The sequence below is a fragment of the Aquarana catesbeiana genome, unplaced genomic scaffold (genome assembly GCF_042186555.1).
Source record: "Aquarana catesbeiana isolate 2022-GZ unplaced genomic scaffold, ASM4218655v1 unanchor226, whole genome shotgun sequence".
NCBI classification, from domain to species: Eukaryota; Metazoa; Chordata; class Amphibia; order Anura; family Ranidae; genus Aquarana; species Aquarana catesbeiana.
This window is the reverse complement of record NW_027362653.1, coordinates 1920367-1941444: the sequence shown is the minus strand read 5'-3', so window position 1 is coordinate 1941444 and position 21078 is coordinate 1920367. Positions and strand designations below refer to the sequence as shown.

The following is a 21078-nucleotide window of genomic DNA, read 5'->3' as shown; positions in this document are numbered from 1 at the left end:
ATTTCCTTGAACGTCGAACCATTATTCTCCCTAATTAAATCTAAGATCCAGGTCTGGTCCCGCCTCCCTTTAGGAGTATGGGGCCGAGTCAATTTAATAAAGATGGTACTACTGCCTAAGGTACTGTACGTCCTATGGCACACTCCAGTATATCTACCCCTTAAGTATTTTAAACTACTAGAAACACTACTTAAACCATTTGTATGGGGGAAATCTAGACACAAACTCGCATGGCAAACACTTAAAAGCTCAACGGACATGGGTGGAACAGCACTTCCTGATTTTAACCATTACTATATAGCGTCACAGCTATCCCAACTATTTCACATTGACAAAACTGACAAGGAACGCTTTCTCATTCTGCTGAGCCCCCGTTGGGTTCAGCATACTGGGGACCCAATAAACGGGATAGCGGTGGGTGTAGGGAACACACAGTCAAAAGATTATAGACATTCCTTGCTATATCATTATAGACGCATATGGGAATTAGCCTCCTCTAAACTAGAGATACCATCATTTAATGACTATACACCACTTTGGCATAATAACAAGATGCAGGAACTTAATGGAGTCCAGAACTCAGGCTTATGGGCAGCCAAGGGCATATACTATTTACACCATTTGTTCACAAATGGAACTTTTAAAACGTTTGAGGCACTTAAGATGGAGTTCCAGATTCCGAATCAAATGTTTTTTTGTTATCTCCAGATCCGCCATGCGATCCAAACGCAGTTTTCACGGGACCTTCCTCAGCCCACTCCTAACGCTATTATAGCCATAGTCAAGGATACAGAATCAAAAAAACTAATTTCCTGTTTTTACAACATGCTATCCGCCCCTGCCTCTGCAAAATCAGCTTACGCATTGAAACCAAGATGGGAGAGGGAGGTTGGGAGGATGGAGGATGAGGAGTGGGAGGAGGCCCTGGAAACATGCAAGTTGGTTTCACCCAAACTTTCAGACAGACTGTCCCAACTCTTTATACTTCATCGTGCATACCTCACTCCTCTTAGGGTAGCTAGATATAAAAGAAGTCAATCCATCACATGTCCAATGTGTGGAACTGAAACAGGCACATTCTTTCACCTTATATGGTCTTGTCAGAAGATACAAGATTACTGGAAACAAATAGTTGCCTTCTTGCATGACGACATGGGGTCCCCATTAACTCTTGACCCAAAACAATGCCTACTGGGAATTTTTCCAGATGTACTAGACAAATTCACACTAATATTCCTACATGAAACTTTATTTTCAGCTAGGAAAATTATTGCCAGACAATGGATGAGATCCGAACCCCCTCAATTGGTGGACTGGAAAAGAGACATTAACACAACCCTTCCATATAAAAAATTCCTCTATATTAACAGAGGTTGTCCAAACAAGTATAACAGAATATGGGATAGATGGTTACAAGAGTCTATGACATGCATATAAACGGTGCTTATCCTGATATTTACTAAATATGAGTGTGGAAGTGTACGGATTATATATGAACCTACAGAACTAACTACATGATAGTAATATATGTGTATCATGTTTTTTGAATGCGGAATATCTTCTGTAAGATGTTAAACATGTATACCAATGCTTTCCATGTATTATGTACAATCTTGCAAATAAAAAGTTTGTTATAAGTTAAAAAAAGAATGGCATTATTGAGCTCTTTCTGCTAATTTAGTCTACCCACTTGAATTTTTCCCCCGAGAACTCTCGAGGCTTCATTCCTACAGGCACAAAATACAGAGGTATGTGAGTGTAGCACCTTCCAACTAGTGTGCAACTAGTATAGGTAAATGTATTTTGGAACTCAGATTCCGGTCAGGCTGAAAGGCTCTACAGACCAGTCCATTATAACCTCCCTCTGGTTCTGGAGGTCCCTGGAAACTTTTAGAAGCTAGTGGCCGCCCACTAGCTTCTAATAGTTTCCAGGGACCTCCAGAACCAGAGGGAGGTTATAAAGGACTGGTCTGCAGGGCCGGTAAAGAGGCTGGGTCTAAATGTTGATGGGAGTTTGGACCAATCCCCAGGCAGGAGGCCTGGCAGGGTGGCTGAACCTGCCCATGAATATGGTGGAGCCTGAGCAGCTAGGGAATCAGGTGAAAGATGGAGTGCTGAGTTTGCTGTTGTGTGACCTGGGAGGATCTACCTCTAGTCTGGAGCTGAGGAGAGGAAGGATAAGAGAGGAGTCTCGCTTACCTTTTGACATCCAGCCTGGCATGGGAAGATCTGATCAGTTGGAAGCCTGAACAGGAGTCTTGCCCAGTGCAGCGGGGAACAAAGGACAGTGTGAGTACCTCAGCACACCCAGGGGAATACATGGGGAAAGATTGCCAGACGTAGCATACTTTCCATGGACAGTGTTGTGTTTAAAGTGATTGTAAAGCCATGAGGTTTTTTATCTTAATGCATTCTATGCATTAAGATAAAAAACCTTCTGTGTGCAGCAGCCTCCCCTAATACTTATGTCACAAAGTAACCTGGTATAGAACACCAGGAGATGGGGTTATAAAAATAGATCATACTAGAGTAGTCTATGCCCTGTACACACGGTCGGAATTTCCGACAGAAAGAGTCCAATGGGAGCTTTTCATCGTATATTCCGTCCGTGTGTATGCCCCATCGGACTTTTTACGTTGAAAATTCAGATGGACTTAGATAGAGAACATGTTCTATATTTTTCGGGAAAACCGCTCGTCTGTATGCTGTTCCGACGTACCAAAAATGACACATGCTCTGAAGCAAGTACGAGACGTTGTACGTGTTGTCCCGTCGTACGTGTTTTACGTCACCGCTCTCTTGACTGTCGGAATTTAGTGTGACCGTGTGTATGCAAGACAGCTTGAGCGGAATTCCGTCGGAAAAACCTTCAGAGTTTTATTCCGACAGCAAAACCGGTCGTGTGTACAGGGCATAAATTTACTACCGAAATACATTCATTTTATTTTATTTTTTTTGTTTTAATTTACTCTATTTAGTACTCTAAATTTACTCTATTATTTTATCTATTCCACTTAATCCTATTGTTAGCGAATTAAGCTTTTGTCGCTGTTGCTTGTTATAGTCAGCCGTAGAGCTGCACGGTTCTGGCCAAAATGAGAATCACAATTTCTTTTGCTTAGAATAAAAAGATCACGATTCTCGTTGCGTAAAATCTTTCACATTATACAAAAAAAAAATTGGGCTAACTTTACTGGTTATTTAAAAAAAAAATTCATTAAAGTGTAATTTTTTTCCCAAAAAACTGCATTTGAACGACTGCTGCGCAAATACAGTGTGACATAAAATATTGCAACAACCACCATTTTATTCTCTAGGGTCTCTACTAATATATATATATATATATATATATATATATATATATATATATATATATATATATATATATATATATACATAATAATTTTTGGGGGTTCTAAGTAATTTTCTTGCAAAAAAAAAGATTTTAACTTGAAAGCAACAAATGTCAAAAAAAGGTTTAGTGTTTAAGTGGTTAAACTTCCCTCATTTACACACAGAAGTCTATTCCTTTGATCTAAAGGACAAATCGTTACAATGTTTATACTTATGTTCCACTGCTAAAGAATCTTGTGATTTTTGGCAGACTGCCCGTTTTTTTTTCCTTTCTTTTGACGGCTGTCGGCTTTAGCAGAACAGAGAGAATTCTCTCCATAGAAAGAATCTGGAAATACTTTATCAAGATTGCAACAGGGGAAAAAAATTGCGATAACGATTCTTAAAGATTAATCGTGCATCTCTAGTCAGCCATGACAGAACCTTTAGTCTCAGTGGGCAGGTCCCTCTACCTTTTTCCACTGGTCCCCGTCCATTCAAGGGGTGGTGCGCCGGGTCCTCATGATGTGTAAGAGATTTTAAGTTCAGTTAAAGGAACTTGTTTGGCTTGGCTCTGATGAAGAAGGGGTCTCCTTTGACACGCTTTAGCCTGGTGAGATCCCCCTGCTTTCTGGAGAATACTGAGTCAAGGACTATTGGGCTATCGATGAGTTGCTTGATGAACATTTTTTAATTCACATATTTGTGTGTATTATTTATGAGATTTAAAATAAATGCTGTGGCATAATACACTAGGCTGGTGCACCCACTTTTGTTTGTGTTTTTGAAGTGACATTGGAACATTCCCAGTCCTAGAGGGCAGCAAGGATTAAAGCATTCCCCAGCAATGTAAAGTCATCCTTTACAACTGTACCAGGCTATCACACTTATGCGCAGGAGGCATTCTGTTACTTTGGGTTTTAACTTGCTGGAAGACGCTAACTTGGGAGCTGGACTGGAGAGGGACCCATTTCAATTGAAGAGTGTCATAGGGAAGCTGACATTGTGAAGAGGACCTTTTCCCTAGAGCTCCAGGGGTGCCAGTACTTTGATGGTTAAACGCCAGAGGTTGCTGCAAGGGCTGTGACTGCTCATACAGAGTCTCAGACTAGAGGGCTGTTCCCTCTACATTAAAAAGACACCCCTAGATGGAGCCTGAGTTTTGTCAGAGTGTTCTGGAGCTTGTACCTGGGCTGGCAGCCTCTGGACAGGTAAGGGAGATCTATGTTATTTCCAGTGACCCCTTCAGGGGTAAGTGGTACCTAATAAAAAACAGTTTAGAAATAAAACAAACCCAACAGAGAAATAGGAATTTCTATCAAACACTAAACAGTTCAGCCTAAATATGTTCCCATTGGGGTAGTAGTTCTTAAATGTACAGCGACCCTACCCCCCATTACCCCCCCTCATATCCACATCCTATTATTGTGTGACCAAAACCATCCAAATAATTCTTACTTTCATTTCCTACAAGGAGACCTGTATAGATCAAATGACGGCACCCCTGAGGATGGAGGAGGACCGGAGTCACATGACTGAGAAGATACTAAACCTCACCCTGGAGATCATCTACCTGCTGACTGGAGAGGTGAGGAGGATTCTGGGAGGTCACATGACATAACTCTTATCTCTATTAATAAAACACAGACCTGACCGTAGAGGTGAGGAGGATTCTGGGAGGTCACATGACATCACTCTTATCTGTATTATTAAAACACAGACCTGACTGGAGAGGTGAGGAGGATTCTGGGATTCTAACATGATATTCCTATTGGTTGTCTAATACAGAGATTTCCTCTTGTGAAGTCAGGTGATCATATGACCATCACAGTGCCTCCATGTGACTCCCTAAAACCTGAGAGACACAACATGGAGAAGATTCTAGAAGTCACCAAGAAGATGATGGAGCTGCTGACAGGAGAGGTGAGCGGTGCTGGGAATTCTGGGACATTATCCAGTAACAGACAAGGGATGTGTCTGGATGGTGACTGTATCATTGTGTGTGTCAGGTTCCTATAAGGTGTCAGGATGTCACTGTCTATTTCTCCATGGAGGAGTGGGAGTATTTAGAAGGACACAATGATCTCTACAAGGACGTCATGATGGACAATCAGCCGCCCCTCACATCACCGGGTAAGAGGAGACTTTATTGTAAAGGAGAGAGCAGTACGGAGGGTCCACCTAGATCCCCCATCATCTGATAAACACATAGAAACAATGTATTCAGTCAGTGTGTGTGTTTCCTACAGATGGATCCAGTAATGGGAACCCACCAGAGAGATGTCCCCGTCCTCTGTATTCCCGGGATTCCACACAGGAAGATCACACCATCCCTCACCATCATCAGGTAGATGAGGAACAAACACTGATAGTATCATTAGGATCTGTACATTATCTGCATTGTTACAATTGATGTTATTTTTATTATATATTCAGAATGGAAACCTGAGAGATTCTAAAGTTGAGGGTAAAGCAGAAGAAGAAAAACTGCTGATCATCCCTCACATACCTATGGAGGAAGATGGACTAATGGGGACATTTATAGAGGAGGACACAAAAGGACACAAGGATCTGTACAAGAACAGCATGGTGGAGTCATCCAGCTACAGAAACCCACCAGAGAGATGTCCCTGTCCTCTGTATTCCCGGGATTCCACACAGGAAGATCACAACTACGCAAAACGTGATCAGGTAGATGAGGAACAATCACTGATAGCATCATTAGGATCTGTACATTATCTGTATTGTTACAATTTATGTCATTTTTACTATATATTCAGAGTGGAAATCTGAGAGATTCGAAAGTTGAGGTTAAAACAGAAGAAGAAGAGACATATGTGAGAGATGATCAGCAGTCTATGGAAGAGGATGGAATAATGAGGACATTTATAAAGGAGGAAACTCCTACAGAGATCAGCACAGGTGGGTCATTAACACTAAATACATATCTCCACCCATACTGCGGAGTCCGGTCTGCCGGACCAAGTCTGCCGGAAAGTCCGCTCGTGTGTACGCGGCATAAGGAGTCAATAACCCAATGATGGTGGTTATGACAGACCATACAGCATCCAGTTTGGGTGCTTCCATAATTATATAGGTTCCTCCAGTCTGGAACCAGGTATTATAGCTCAGCACCCAAGAACTAGAGGACACTAGCTAAGGCGCAAACTTGAACTCCTTTTATTAAAACTCAGACACATACTTTAGACCCCCCAGGAGGACATCCCCCTCTTGAGTATATCCACGTGACAATTCAAACTGTAAACAGTAATGAACAGCCAACATAAACATAAACCATGAGCTAATTAAACCATAAGCTAATTAACAATTAACATGCTCTGACCGGGAGATGCAGACAAAATCCCCAGTCTCCTCCATGGGCCATAATCAGTGGGTAGGAGACTTCCCCCTAGTTCCCTCCAAAAGCCTCCTTGCCAGTTTGGTCTGTCACATTTCTCCCCATCAAAGGTAAACTAACAAGGTCCCAGACCTCCACCTGGTCTTGACGTGTGTTAGTCTGGCAGAGTGAACCTATACATTCAGTCCACATGATCTCCACTCTTGGCTGCAGGGAAGGGTTGTCATCCGTAGATGTGGGACAAAGGTCATGGACACTGGCTGCCAGCGGGTGGTCTTTACCATTCAGTCTGCTGCTGGAGCAAACTTTCCCGGCTCCCAGGAGCCATGGAGACACCGTAAGTACTAGGCAGAGGCCAGTGGCGCTCTGCCCTATTGCCTATGGAATGTAGTAAAGTAAGAGCTTCACTACATCAGCCTGTCGCTAGGGAGAGGGGCCACTTGTCGTGACTCCCTGGGGCTCCAGAGTTGTTGCCAATGCTGGACAGAGGTTGATAGCACTCTGCCCTGATGCCAGCACTTCTGCTAGGGACCCATCCGCTCCAGCTAACTGTTAGGGAGGGAGTCTGGCTTCCTCCACTCCTAGACTGTGGATCTGCTGCTGGGGAGGGAGGACAACCACCTCCTTTCATTGGTCCTTGGCCTGCCGCTGGGGAGGGGGAATGGCTTCTTCCCCTTTCTTTATCTTGAACTGCCACTGGGAAGGGTGGGCAACCACTTCCTCTCCCAGGTCCATGAACTGCCGCTGGAGAGATGAGCCAGTTGCTCCATCTCCTGGAGTCCTGGACTCCTGCTGTGGAGCAAGGATGACTTCCTTTGCTCCTGAGTCCCTACCATTGGGGATGGTGGATGACCACCTTCTCTCCCGGCCTATGAATCTGCAGCTGGGGAGAGAGGACGACCACGATGAGCTGGCTGCTCCATCTCCCATTCCCCCATCCGGCTGCTGGACAGACGCATTCCTCCATCCCCCCCTCATCCTGTGCAGAAACAGGTTCGTCAAGGTGAGTCAACATATGACTCCTCCATAAGAGCTCCACTTCCATAGATGCGGGTGGAGATGAGCAAAGCACACTGTTTCTCTGCCCCATTGCCGACACTTCAGCTGGGATTTCAGAGCTGTTGGCTGGTACCTCCTGATAGTCCCAGGCAAAGGGAGCCCAGAGTCTAGCAGCATCTGTAAGCGATCTCCAGCTGCCATTGCTGGACGGCTAGAAACTCCAAATCTTCCTGTGCTCAGTGTACTTCCAAGATGTTCAACATCTGGTCTCTGTACTCCATGATTTCCTCCAAATGTCACTCCAGATCACCCCCAAAGTCATGGTCCCCTGACAGCCTTCCATACAACAGCCCCAAGCAGCCATAGCCAAAGCCTTCTGTGAGTCTATTGTCTGCTGTCCAAGGGCACATGTGAGGGCTCTGTAGCTCCCATCTGCCACATCTCTGCCCGGACCAGCCTGCTTAACTCAGCTGTCCTCTCCTTGTGTGGTTGTTCCCCCCAATAGCAGCACTCACACTTTGTATTGCAACCAGTACCTTTCGTGGACAGAGGGGAGAATTTGTCCCTGGTGGCGCTGCTCTCGGTCCAGCTCTTCCTTCCAGAGTTGCCGGTGGACAGAGCCAAACCATCCCAGCAGGACCTGCATTGGCACTGGTCTTCTGTGCTGCACCCACATCTCTTGCAGCCTCCTTAAGAATTCCTCTTCCATGGTGGCTGGTATTTGTACCTCTCCTCTACTGCTAACCGGACCTCTGATCCCTGCGTGGATTTGGATGTCCCAGACTGCAGGAAGCATCCCACTGCTTCCACCAAATGTGATGGACTGTCCAGCACCCAGTTTGGGTGCTTCTGTCAGTATACGGTTTCCTCCAGTCTGGAACCAGGTATGATAGCTGAGCGACCAAGAACTAGACGACACTAGCTTAGGTGCAAACTAGAACTCCCTTTATTAAAACTCAGACACATACTTTATACCCCCCAGGAGGACATTCCCCTCTTGAGGCTATTAGCATGACAATGCAAACTAAACAGTAATGAAGAGCCAACATAAACAATGATCTAATTCAGCTTTTTTCAACCAGGGTGCCTTGGCAAAATGCCTGAAAATTGATCAAAAATTGTATACAAGCCAGCTGGTAGATCAAGCCTGCCCTTTAGTTACACAAAGCCACGGGTTTTCATTATGCACCATTACAACTTTCTAGACACTGGCATCCTAACAACCAATGGTGTCATCAGGTAATAAGGAGGATGTCTGTTGCTTCCACAGCATCCTTGCTTGACCCTCCTGTGTCCCTCTCCCTCAGCACTGGGGTGACATTAGCTGACTGATGGAGAAAAATTGAGGGAGAAGAGAAACATTGGAATACTAGTCAGTACCAGTGTGCGAAGGTGCATTTGCTTTGGAAGAATAAATCACCTCTAACGTTGGGTGTTCTATGTGTGTATCTCACTGCATTATGTAAAGCTGTTAGAATAGTTTTTTACATTTTAGAATGGGGTACCTTGAGATTGTCTATAATTTTAAAGGATGCCTTGACCGAAAAAAGGTTGAGAAACAATGATCTAATTAAATTGTAAGCTAATTAACAATTAGTCACCTAGACAGGTCAGGTGTTTGGCTTTGTGTAATCTATCCACATATTACAATCATACAATGTTCCAACAGGCTGAAAAAGTGGTATTAATTTATCTTCATAGATTTATTGAGGGATATTGTTGATACATATTTCTGTCCCAAGTAGGAGGCTTCTCCAACCCAGTCTGCAGGAGGGCCACCATATTTCCTCTGACCATTAACCTGTACAAGATTAATATTACACCTCTCCATCCACTCCAGAAGGAAAGCTTTATTTCAGAGAATCCAGCATTCATCACGTTGTTGTCCATCATTAGAGAATGATCTGCTCTCTTCTTGGGATCAGATGCTGAATTGAGCTGTTTCCATGCTCTGGCCGGGAGAAGCAGACAAAATCCCCAGTCTCCTCCATGGGCCATAATCAGTGGGTAGGAGGCTTGCCCCTAGTCTCCTCTTAAAGCCTCTGTCACAGTGGTTTTCAGGATCAGTCCAGACTTCATCTTAGTTGTTCTCCCCCATCCTCACTAACTGACCTGCTGTTATTCCTGACTAAATCATGGACTGAATACGAAAATGCAGTACTTCTTGTGTTGGGAAGATGGCAATGAAAAATAGTGGGGGTGGGGATACTTGTCCTTTAATGCTCTCATCACTGTCACTCCTATAAAAGACAGTTCTCATTGTTTCCTCACTCTCTGACTAAGGTCCAGGAATAAAGAAATGAACTGGTAGGAGATCAGAGGACCCATTTACTGTTACCTTGAGGGGGGAATTGTAAGATTCTCAGAGACAAAGCTGCCTGATGTGGGCGGAGTCCTGGTTTAGGGGAACCAATCTGCTCATGTCTAGTAATAATGTTTTTATTTTTATTTTAGTAGATGGACGGGAGATGAGGAAAACCTCAGAGGATTGTCTCACTTTGTCTCCAGACTGTAAAGTAGAAGATGAGGACATCACACAGTATAGTCCAGGAGAAAACCCGACTACCTCAAATGTCCATCCGGCACCACACAGTGTAGATGGTCCATCGTATTCCTCTTATCCTGAGGAACCTCAGACTGTGAGGGACGGTGCCGTCCTTCCAACAGATAAGAGGTTTTCCTGTACTGAGTGCGGGAAGAGATTCCATTATAAATCTGATCTTAATGAGCATATGAGATCTCACACAGGGGAGAAGCCACATTCCTGTTCTGAGTGTGGGAAATGTTTTTCACATAAGTCATCTCTTTCCACACATCAGAGATTGCATACAGGGGAAAAACATTATTCCTGTCCTGAGTGTGGGAAATGTTTTTCACAGAAATGCAATCTTATCACACATCAGAGATCTCACACAGGAGAGAAGCCATATTCCTGTTCTGAGTGTGTGAAATGTTTTGTGCAAAAATCAGAACTTGTCAAACATCGGAGGTTTCACACGGGGGAAAAGCCTTATTCCTGTACTGAGTGCGGGATATGTTTTGCAGATAAGTCTAATCTTTACAAACATCAGAGACTACACATGAGTGAAAGACCATATTTCTGTCCTGAGTGCGGAAAATGTTTTGCACGGAAATCAGAACTTGTCATACATCAAAGGTCCCACACGGGGGAAAAACCTTTTTCCTGTTCTGAGTGCGGGAAATGTTTTTCACAAAAGCCCAATCTTTACACACATCAAAGATTGCACACAGGGGAGAAGCCTTATTCCTGTCCTGAGTGTGAGAAATGTTTTTCACAGAAATCCAGTCTTTACAAGCATCAGAGATCTCACACGGGGGAGAAGCCATATTCCTGTCCTGGGTGCGGGAAATGTTTTTCAGATAAGACCAATTTTTACAAACATCAGAGATCTCACATGGAGGAGAAGCCACTTTCCTGTCTTGAGTGAGGGATTTGTTCCTCACTGAAGTCCCGTCTTCCTGTACATCAGGGATCCCACACAACCCTCGAGGTGTATTAGTGCCTTGAGTGTGGGAAATGTCATCTATATGAATGTTGCTGGACATCACAGCTCTCATGTGGGGAAGAAGCACACCCTGATATACACCTCAGATATACTCCATGGCTGATCTTCATCATGTAAGAAACAGTTTATAAGGAGATCAGAGATCACCAAAGACATGGATGAAGTGTTGTACCGTGTTGGCCATTGATAGCATTAGAAAAATACAAATGGAGTCATTACATTTCATTGGCTGAGTACATTTTGTGGTGTAATCTTTCACAAACAATTAGAGGTCTATTTTTCTAAAAATTGTTGAAAGAACAGGACCAGCAATCGGCCAGCCATGATGAACATTGAACGTATTTTATTTTATGTAGTGATTTCCTATAATCATTGGCTCCATCTAATGGCCATAATGCCGTATTGCTTTTATTTTTCAATTACTTTTGTATTTCAGGAAAAATGCATTATACCTGAGGATCATAGAAAATCACTATGTTAATTAAAGAATATGTACGGTAAACCCAGCATTTCATATTCCTGATATATGCCTGCTGTACCATGTATTGTATGAGAAAATTATCCTGTTCTTTTTGTATTGCTACCTTTGTGTGAAATCCTTGGGATTTCTGCCAGTCCCTCTGCTTTCCTTTGAAAAACTGTCCACACTAGGCAGGAGAGCACAGCATAGTCAGTTCTCTAGCTGTGCTGGCACCCCCCCCCCTCCCTCCCTGGCACAGCCATTCAGTGGGAAGATCAGTGTGCTGCTGTTTTCTCCTCCGTTACTGCTATGGAGCAGCAAAGGCAGGCTTAGTCACGTATTTACACGATTGCTCCTGATCCCATTTAGGAACATGCAGCACCCTCCTCCTGTGACCACTGTGTCCACTGGACAAAGCGGATCACGGTTACTGGTAACCTGGTATCATGTGATCTCTATGACTGGTCATAAAGATCACATGATACCAGTGTAAACAACCTGTCATAAATGGATTTACATTCGTAAACAGCTTGCTTTCTGTTGTGATCTGTGAATGGCCCACAGCAATTACATGGTACCTGGCTGCCTGTACCATGTGATTAGCTGTAGCCAATCACAAATCACAGCAATCAGAAAGCTGTTCATGGATGGTTAACCTATTCATGACAGCTAAAACTATTGCTTATACAGTGATCAGCATATAGGCAATAACAGTGTAGCAAAAATAAATCCCTGACCCCCCCCCCCCTACTATGGTGACACTGAGCTACTCTGACAACAGTATGTGAAAAAAAAAGTTTAGAAAAAAATTATTTATTTATTTATTTTTTACATAATGTCACCAGTCTATCCCCGATCACATCCACCACACCACTCATATGATGATGCTGTACTGCACTCATGACAGTATGTAAAAAAACATGTTTATTTAATTTCTTCATTTTCTAAAACATTGTAACAAAAAAATTACAACTTAAAAAAACTCACCATGCCTCATACTAAATACCTTGGACTGTCTACTTTCCAAAAAAGGGGTCATTTAGGGGTATTTGTACTGTCCTGACATTTCAAGAAATGAGATGGGCCGTCAGTACATCAGGATTGATCAATTTTCAAATATAGATGTCACAGTTTGTAGGCACTATAACTTTCACACAAAGTAATTACTATACACTTATTGTGGGTTTTTTTTTTGCCAAAGACACGTAGCAGAAAACATTTTGGCCTGAATTTATGAAGAAATTTGATGTTTTTTTTTTTTAATTAGATATGCTTTATAACAGAAAGTAGAAAATGTTTGAAAATTTTGATTAAAAAAAAAAAAAAAAACAGAACATTCTTTTTTCGTTTATATAATAAAAAATAAAAAGCCCAGTGGTTATCAAATACCAACAAAAGAAAGCTCTGTTTGTGTGAAAAAAAAAATTATATAAATTTAATTTGGGTACAATGTTGCAGTACCGCAGTTAAGGACCTGTTAAGGACATGAGGGTCCTCCTCTTTAACACCTGGCTTGGGCACAGATGCGATTTCTTAAAATCACATTGTGAACCAAGCCTTAAGGTACCAGTTTTATTATTGGAGCAAGTACTCGTGCAAATGCTTAGTAAGGGCACCGATATTGGTGCAACACTAGTGCACTGGTCCAAATCATTTAGGAGAGGGGATTATGATGTGGGGTTGTTTTTCAGGGGTTTGGCTTGGCCCCTTAGTTCCAGTGAAGGGAACTCTTAAGGCGTCAGCATACCAAGACATTTTGGACAATTTTATGCTCCCAACTTTGTGGGAACAGTTTGGGGTTGGCCCCTTTCTGTTCCAACATGACTGCGCACCAGTGCACAAAGCAAGGTCCATAAAGACATGGATGAGTGAATTTGGAGTCCTGACCTCAACCCAATAAAACACCTTTGAGATAAATTAGAGCGCAGACTGTGAGCCAGGCCTTCCACATCATTGCCTGACCTCACAAATGCACTTCTGGAAGAATGGTCAAACATTCCCATAGACACACTCCTAAACCTTGTGGACAGCCTTCCCAGAAGAGTTGAAGCTGTTATAGCTGCACAGGATGGGCCAACTCAATATTGAACCCTACGGACTAATGCCCCGTACACACGGTCGGACTTTGTTCGGACATTCCGACAACAAAATCCTAGGATTTTTTCAGACGGATGTTGGCTCAAACTTGTCTTGCATACACACGGTCACACAAAGTTGTCGGGAAAATCCGATCGCTGTAAACGCGGTGACGTAAAACACGTACGTCAGGATTATAAACGGGGCAGTGGCCAATAGCTTTCATCTCTTTATTTATTCTGAGCATGCGTGGCACTTTGTCCGGTCGGATTTGTGTACACACGATCGGAATTTCCGACAACGGATTTTGGAAAATGTGTGATGGAGCCCACACACGGTCGGAATTTCCGACAACAAGGTCCTATCGCACATTTTCCGTTGGAAAATCCGACCGTGTGTACGGGGCATAAGAGCGGGATACCATTAAAGTTCATGTGCGTGTAAAGTCAGGTGTCCCATTACTTTTGACAATATTGTGTACCTTCTGGATTGTTCTTTTCTCTCCAATTAAGAATTTATTTAAAAAAAAATGGTGTGTTCTGATGAAATGACAACAAACGGTACCCAAAAATGGCCCAATGATAATGCTACAAAAGCCCCTACAGGTCATCAGCTTAGAGTTAATTGTTAATAATGGGCCTGGAATTATTGCTCTCACTCTGCAGTTCATGGTGATATGTAATGTGTGTAGCGCAATATATGCAGGCGCCTGTGTGTTCACATTTGTATGTGTATATACATGGGGGCTTTGGAGTAAATTTAAGTGCTTTGGAGTAACTTTAACATCTTAATTGTAGAGTACAGGATGCAGGCAAAATATTCATAGACCATGGGTTATAGGCATGTACCTTCAGGTGATTGGACACTGGTAAACTTTTGAGGACATCCCTTGGGGAACTACTTCGATAACCCTTTCCCCACTCTGTGAGCCCTCCGTTTTATGCTAGTGTCTGAAGGTGATGGACCTCTTCCCCTTCCCGGATCAATCAGCTTCACAGTTTGTTATCTTTAATTCTATTTGAATTCTTCAATGAACACCACACTCATTACACCTATACAGAAGCAGTGTATCAAAATCAGTGCAAGCGCGGTAGAACCTTGGGAGCCGTATCTAGACCCCACACTGCCAGATGGCCTGAAATGTTGCTTCAGACACTGGATCCCGCCTGGGGCTCTGACATTGGCACAACTTGTTGAGTTTGCCACATGATGCAATACAGGTCCAGGCCCGTGGTCCATGGCTTTGGAACCCTGTCCCACTGTGACAGGAGAAGCTTGGATTTTATATGCACTCCAGCATCTTGGACAGGTAAGACAGAGTTACCCTGTACATCTGACGGTTACCGTATAAATGGAGCTATGTTTGGAATGTGGAACTTCAAATTTGGTGCTAAATTTCAACCCCTCAGAGCTCATTCTCAGTGCATGACCAGGTGTTACATCAGACCACTGGGTACACACTTTAAGGTCACTTCAGCTTGTTGTCCCTATAAGATATTCAGATGCTTCCTGCCACCCTTTCACCACTAGGCTTACTCCTTTCATACATACTTACCCTATCTCCCACACCCTACTCCATGAGTGCTTCACAAAGGAGTACCCTCACTTGTAGCTATGGTTGAGACCAGGCAAAAGGGAGATGCTATTCAGATGCTTCCTGCCACCCTTTCACCACTAGGCTTACTCCTTCCATACACACTTACCCTATCTCCCACACCCTACTCCATGAGTGCTTCACAAAGGAATACCCTCACTTGTAGCTATAGTTGAGACCAGGCAAAAGGGAGTCAATTCTAAATCAAAGATGAACATATGCTTTGCTGAAGTACTGCGCAACACTAATGCCCCATACACAGGATCGGATGTTGGATGTGAGCTTGTTGGCTGAAAGTCCGACCGTGTGTATGCTCCATCGAACATTTGTTGTCGGACTTTCCGCCAACAAATGTTGGCTAGCAGATTCTCAAATTTTCCGCCCAAAAAATTTTGTTGTCAGAATTTCCGATCGTGTGTACACAAGTCTGACGCACAAAAGTTCACACATGCTCGGAATCAAGCAGAAGGAGCCGTACTGGCTATTGAGCTTCCTTTTTCTCGGCTCGTCGTACGTCTTGTGTGTCACCATGTTCCTAATTGTTGGCCAACATTTGTGTATGCAAGGCAAGTGGGGGCCAACAACCTTCAAACAAAATTCCACGGTTTTGTTGTCGGAAAGTCCGATCGTGTGTACGGGGCATAAGAGTGCCAATGCATCTCTTGCACCAGAGCAGGACTCGATTTTAACACCAATGTTCGTATTCGCTTCTAGTTCTATCTTAGGAACTCAATATGTGGCCTACCTGAGAAAAGCAGATTTTTTTGTCATCGTTCCTTGGACAGATTAATACGGCAATCTTTGTCCAGAGCTATAGAACGCCCCACCTCTTCTCCCGCTCCAGTTTCTCAACCGGGGTCATATCCCGATATGCCGGTCCTAGAGGATACAGAGAAAGAAGGGAATGATGAGGATATGGATGCAGTATTGGAGGAAGGTTTGGAGGATTTCTCTCCCCCTCATTGTCATTATGTTGAAGAAGGAGCTTCACAGCATGCTTGCCAACATTAAAAAGCTCCTTACCTCTGTCCACAAAAGCCTTGGAATTATGCCACTTGGCTTGCCTCCATCTCACCATCACCATTTGGGCAGAAAGAGAACTGCAAAGACATACAGAACATTCCAGTGGCTGCTGGTGCTCAAAATTTTTTGGGGGGTGTAAACAAACTAAAAAATTCTGAAAAAAAAAAAACATTAATTGCAGCCTCGCTGTGCCCATCAATTGCAGCCACTGTGCCATCAAACACAGCCACTGTACCCATCAAATGCCGCCACTGTGCCCATCAAACGCACCCACTGTGCCCATCAAACGCTGCCAATGTGCCATCAAACGCTGCCACTGTGCCCATCAAATGCTGCCGTGCCCATCTAATACTGCCACTGTGCCCATCGAATGCTGCCACTGTGCCATCAAATGCTGCCACAGTGCCATCGAATGGCGCCCCTGTGACCCCCCCCCGACCAGCTCGCCCTGTCTTGGTCACAGGGGTCACAACGGTGAGCGGTGTTCTCCATGTGTGTCCTCCCGTGCTCTCCTTCTGATAGGCGTCCAATCACAGTGCCTGTCGTTTCAGCCAATCAGGTGACGGGTAACAGACCCGAGCACCTGATTGGTGGAAAGGCGGTTCAGTGTTAGGAAAGTGAATATAAATTTGCTGTGCTAACACACCTGCGTCACCTTTTTCGACGCCTATTAGAGCCTATGGCTCTAATCAGGTGCTTCAAAAACATCCCCTGCCGCTGTAATTCAGGCGCCCGGCGCCCGAATAGGTGGTGACAGCGGCGGCCATGGATAGATTCATGCTATGAATCTATCCATTGGTCATAGAGGAGGTGGCTGGAGAGAGGGCGCGCGCCCTTATGGACGCACCGCCACTGGAACATTCCCTGTTCATGAAGATTGGTAACCAATGCACAGTTGTACTAGATTCTGTGTGCATCAGTTTTAGTAACTCCCCCCTTTGAGTCTATGGATTTTAATGGGAATCCTTACGTTAAAAAAAAAATGTGTGAGTTCCCCCCAGAAATCCATATCAGACCCTTAACCTGAGTATGCAGCCTGGCTGGCCAGGAGAAGGGGGTGAGTGTGCAGTCAAATTTTCAAATTTAGCAGCGGTGGTAATAGGTTCAACTCGGCTGAATAACTATTTAGTTTCCCCGAAGATTCAAACAATCAAAATTCAGTCTGAACCTCTGTTGAGAAACAACATGGAACCCATTCCTAATGGTCAGTGTAGTGGTCCCTTACATTAGTGCCAAATGGGAGCAGGATCCTCTTATATCAGTGATCAGTATAGTGGTCCCATAAATAGGTGACCATTGGCAGAAGGACCCCTTATATCAGTGATCAGTATAGTGGTCCCATAAATAGGTGACCATTGGCAGAAGGACCCTCTTATATCAGTGATCAGTATAGTGGTCCCATAAATAGGTGACCATTGGCAGAAGGACCCTCTTATATCAGTGGTCAGTGTAGTGGTCCCTTACATTGGCATACGTCCCAACTTTTTGAGATGGGAATGAGGGGCACCTATCAGGAAAAGTATGTAGGCCTAGGACACACCCCTTGCCACGCCCCCTTAAAGGAGAATTGCACAAAAGACAAGATTGATTAAACGCACAAGTGTGTTTTTTACCACTACTATTCCTTTATATTCCTATTCCTTTATATTGAGTAATTTATGAAGGTTGAAAGGGGGATAAAACTTTGGAGTAAAAAGGTCACCAGTAGACTGGGCTTAAGTCCTACAAATGTCATGCGAAGAGATTTTTATTTCTCCTAACAGAACTTTGGGGAGAGAGGGTTAGGGCCATGACACCCTGAGGTAGTTGCAATGTTAATTGGCAAACTCCGAGACTTCAATAGGAGGACAGCCATGCAGGGAAAGGCCTCCAGCAAGACGCCACATCTGCATGTGTAGGAATGCTGTCTCCTATGGCAACAGTGTTTAACAGTTTCTAACACAAAGTGTAACAGTTCCTTCACTTCCACTACAATCACTTCTTGAAATTATTCAGCCCACTGAGCTCCCAGTCTCTCTCACTAGACTAGATAATTCACTGCCACTGAATCCTGTGAGCTCCTCCAATCTTCACTGTAGTATCTTTTTCTCAAGCGTCACCCCCGCATCTCTGCTGGGTCCCTAGCTTGGCATTCAAGATAGATTCAAGGTTCTCAAGCTTCACCCCACTGGCCTTCTCAGTCCCTGGCTTGACAAACAAGGCTGCTCTGCAAGCGTCACCTCCGCTGGCTGGGTCCCTGGCTTTTGATACCCACTGAAGTTTCCCGATTCTTCACCATCCCCGGTTGATGATAATTCTGCTCCGGTACTTGCTTCAGCTACTCACGGTGGTCCCTGGTAATAAGGTGGTTGGTCAGTTAGTGGCGACTACTTCTCCTCTACTTCCGACTACGACAGGTTCTCCGGCCGGCAATTCTGGTTGGGCTGCAAGCCGCAATCCCAACCCTGCACTGCTCTCTTGCTTCTGGATGGGCCAGCCTAGCAGCCAGATGTGCCCGGGATAGGCCTAAACTCTGGCCTAGCAGCCCGGGCCATACAACAACACACATCCACCCAGACAGCCATCCAGGTGGCACAGAACACTGATCACCTGACTCCACCCAAATATATAGGTTCTCCCAGCAGGCCAAGGTATTTAAGAAAACCCCTGCCGATTGGCTGGCATAACCCATATACCAATAATCTGACCTTGCATTGCCCTTCTCATATCTAATGCCACCAGGTACCCAGCCACCTAGTGGCAAAAGAGAGAAATGCAGCAATTACAGACTTAAAATGAAATCAATTGATCCCTAACAATGGACCAAGCTATACCTGGCAGGTAAATTTAGGAGCAACCCTTCCTAAACACCAGGGTGCTACAAAGTAAAATAAATAAGATTTTTTTTTAAAGCGCACCGTCCTGCAGAGCTCGCATGCATGAGGCATTGGAAAACTCTGACATTCACAGACATGACCAGGCATGATGGAAATTGTACTTCCTGAACAACTGGAGGGCCATAGTTTGGAGACCCCTGCCCTAGAGGGTGCTTCGCAGGTTGCTAGTGGTTACATCTTCATGGCGGTCCTTGAACTCCTTCCCATGCAGCCATGGCAAAGAGCCCACTGAGCAGAGCCTTCCCCCTTTTTAGCAGCACAGGGTGGAGGGCAGAATCCAGCTTAACCCCTTCCTATCCCAGGCAGCCTTAAATATCTCCATACCTACACAGTGCAATTAATATAACAGCAGAAATACATTTAATGGTACCCTGTAAGCATTTGCTTACACTCCCCCCCCCCCCCCCCCCTCTTTATATTGAGCCATCCCGGTTCACCCAAAAACTCTCTAAATCCCAGGTGACTTTAAGTTAGCAGTAAGTATTAACTAGTAATGCAACTTTGAAAAAGAAAAAAAGTACATTATAAACCCATACAATAGGATCCGAAACTCAACTACAACTTAAGTGCAGCAATATTGTCACTAAATGTAGTAAGCAGGGTTGGGGTAAGAAACCCAGGCAGGATGAAGGAGTATGAGGCACAGGGACTAAAGTCAGGGAATTTGGAGGTGTCCAGTGGTGCCTCAAAGCTCCTTCATTCCCAGAGGGAGTCAGCAAGGGCAGCAGGTAACTTCCTGAGATCTGGTTCCTGGCTCCTTTGCAAGTGTTGATCCCATGGTTGGTTCTCCTGAGATCTTGTTCCTGGCTCCTTTGATGTGTTGATCCCATTGTGGGTTCTCCCAGCACAGACTCAACCCCGGTCCTGGTGGGGGAGTCCAAGCATTGTCCCTCAAGCCCAACTGATGAGGGACAGGGGAAACCATGAACGGCATGCAGCACCGCAACCGGAATGATCACCCTTGGTGAGGCAGATGCTCTGACAGCAGCAGTGGAGGACAGGCCATCAGTCCCAAGATCCATCAGTTCCTCAGAACCCACCAGCCACATACAGAGCAAGGTGTTACAGCATGCACAGCAAGTCCAGGGCAAAAAATTGGATGTGTGCCTTTGACACTTCCTCAGCCACACCGGCCGCAGCACATCCCAGTCTCCGATCTGGCAGTGAGACATGCCAACAATGAGCCATAGAAGAGGTTAGTATCCAGGATCGCTGGCTCTTGGGTCAGCTTGGCGGCAAGTTTCCATGGCAATATCTGATGTCCCATCTTGGAACACTTTAAGCAATAGAAACCACATGAAGGGAAGGGGATTCTGGGTCTGAGCTCTTGTATCCACCCTATTGTTATCAGGTAAGCCAGTGATGACAAAACACCTCTCAAAGGAACCAGTCCAAACTCAGCATGTAGTGATCACGAGCCGGAATGCTGAGGCAAGCCAGGGCAAGTTCTATCTAACTCTAGCCATGGTCTATTCAGACATGTTCATCAGGTGAATGGAGGGAGTGTATCCTGCTGACTATGGCAAGTTGTAGGTGGGGAAAAAGTCAGGAACTCCCAGTTAACGGATGGATGGGACAGGTAGGGATATATCATCAATTGTTGGGACGCTGGTGGATGCTGGCCCCCTAACAACCAGCCTAAGCAGGAGGCTGCCATATTTCACAGGTATAGTAATACGACAGTCAGAAATTCAACTCAAACACCCATTTAGTTCTGCAGTGTGCCAAACCCCCAAAAAAGGTAAATTCTGTCTAAACCTGGGTTCAGACTAATGGTATAGGTGCAATGAAAAATCTGGACTGCCGCACTCCGGATTGGAATAATAAAGGTA

The 21078-nt window shown here is 44.5% G+C and overlaps 1 protein-coding gene and 1 pseudogene across 1 annotated transcript in view; one reads left to right on the top strand and one right to left on the bottom strand.

Annotated features, from left to right (window-relative positions):
* LOC141121596 (uncharacterized) overlaps window positions 1–21078 on the bottom strand; it is a 482112-nt pseudogene that overhangs the window by 44259 nt on the left and 416775 nt on the right.
* Window positions 1–21078, top strand: part of LOC141121614 (uncharacterized) — a 257821-nt gene that overhangs the window by 154909 nt on the left and 81834 nt on the right. The window contains exons 3-8 of the mRNA XM_073611266.1: window positions 5122–5256; window positions 5343–5466; window positions 5583–5680; window positions 5770–6024; window positions 6114–6255; window positions 10145–10996. Coding sequence (XP_073467367.1) covers window positions 5122–5256; window positions 5343–5466; window positions 5583–5680; window positions 5770–6024; window positions 6114–6255; window positions 10145–10996 — 1606 coding nt within the window. The remainder of the gene's footprint in view (window positions 1–5121; window positions 5257–5342; window positions 5467–5582; window positions 5681–5769; window positions 6025–6113; window positions 6256–10144; window positions 10997–21078) is intronic.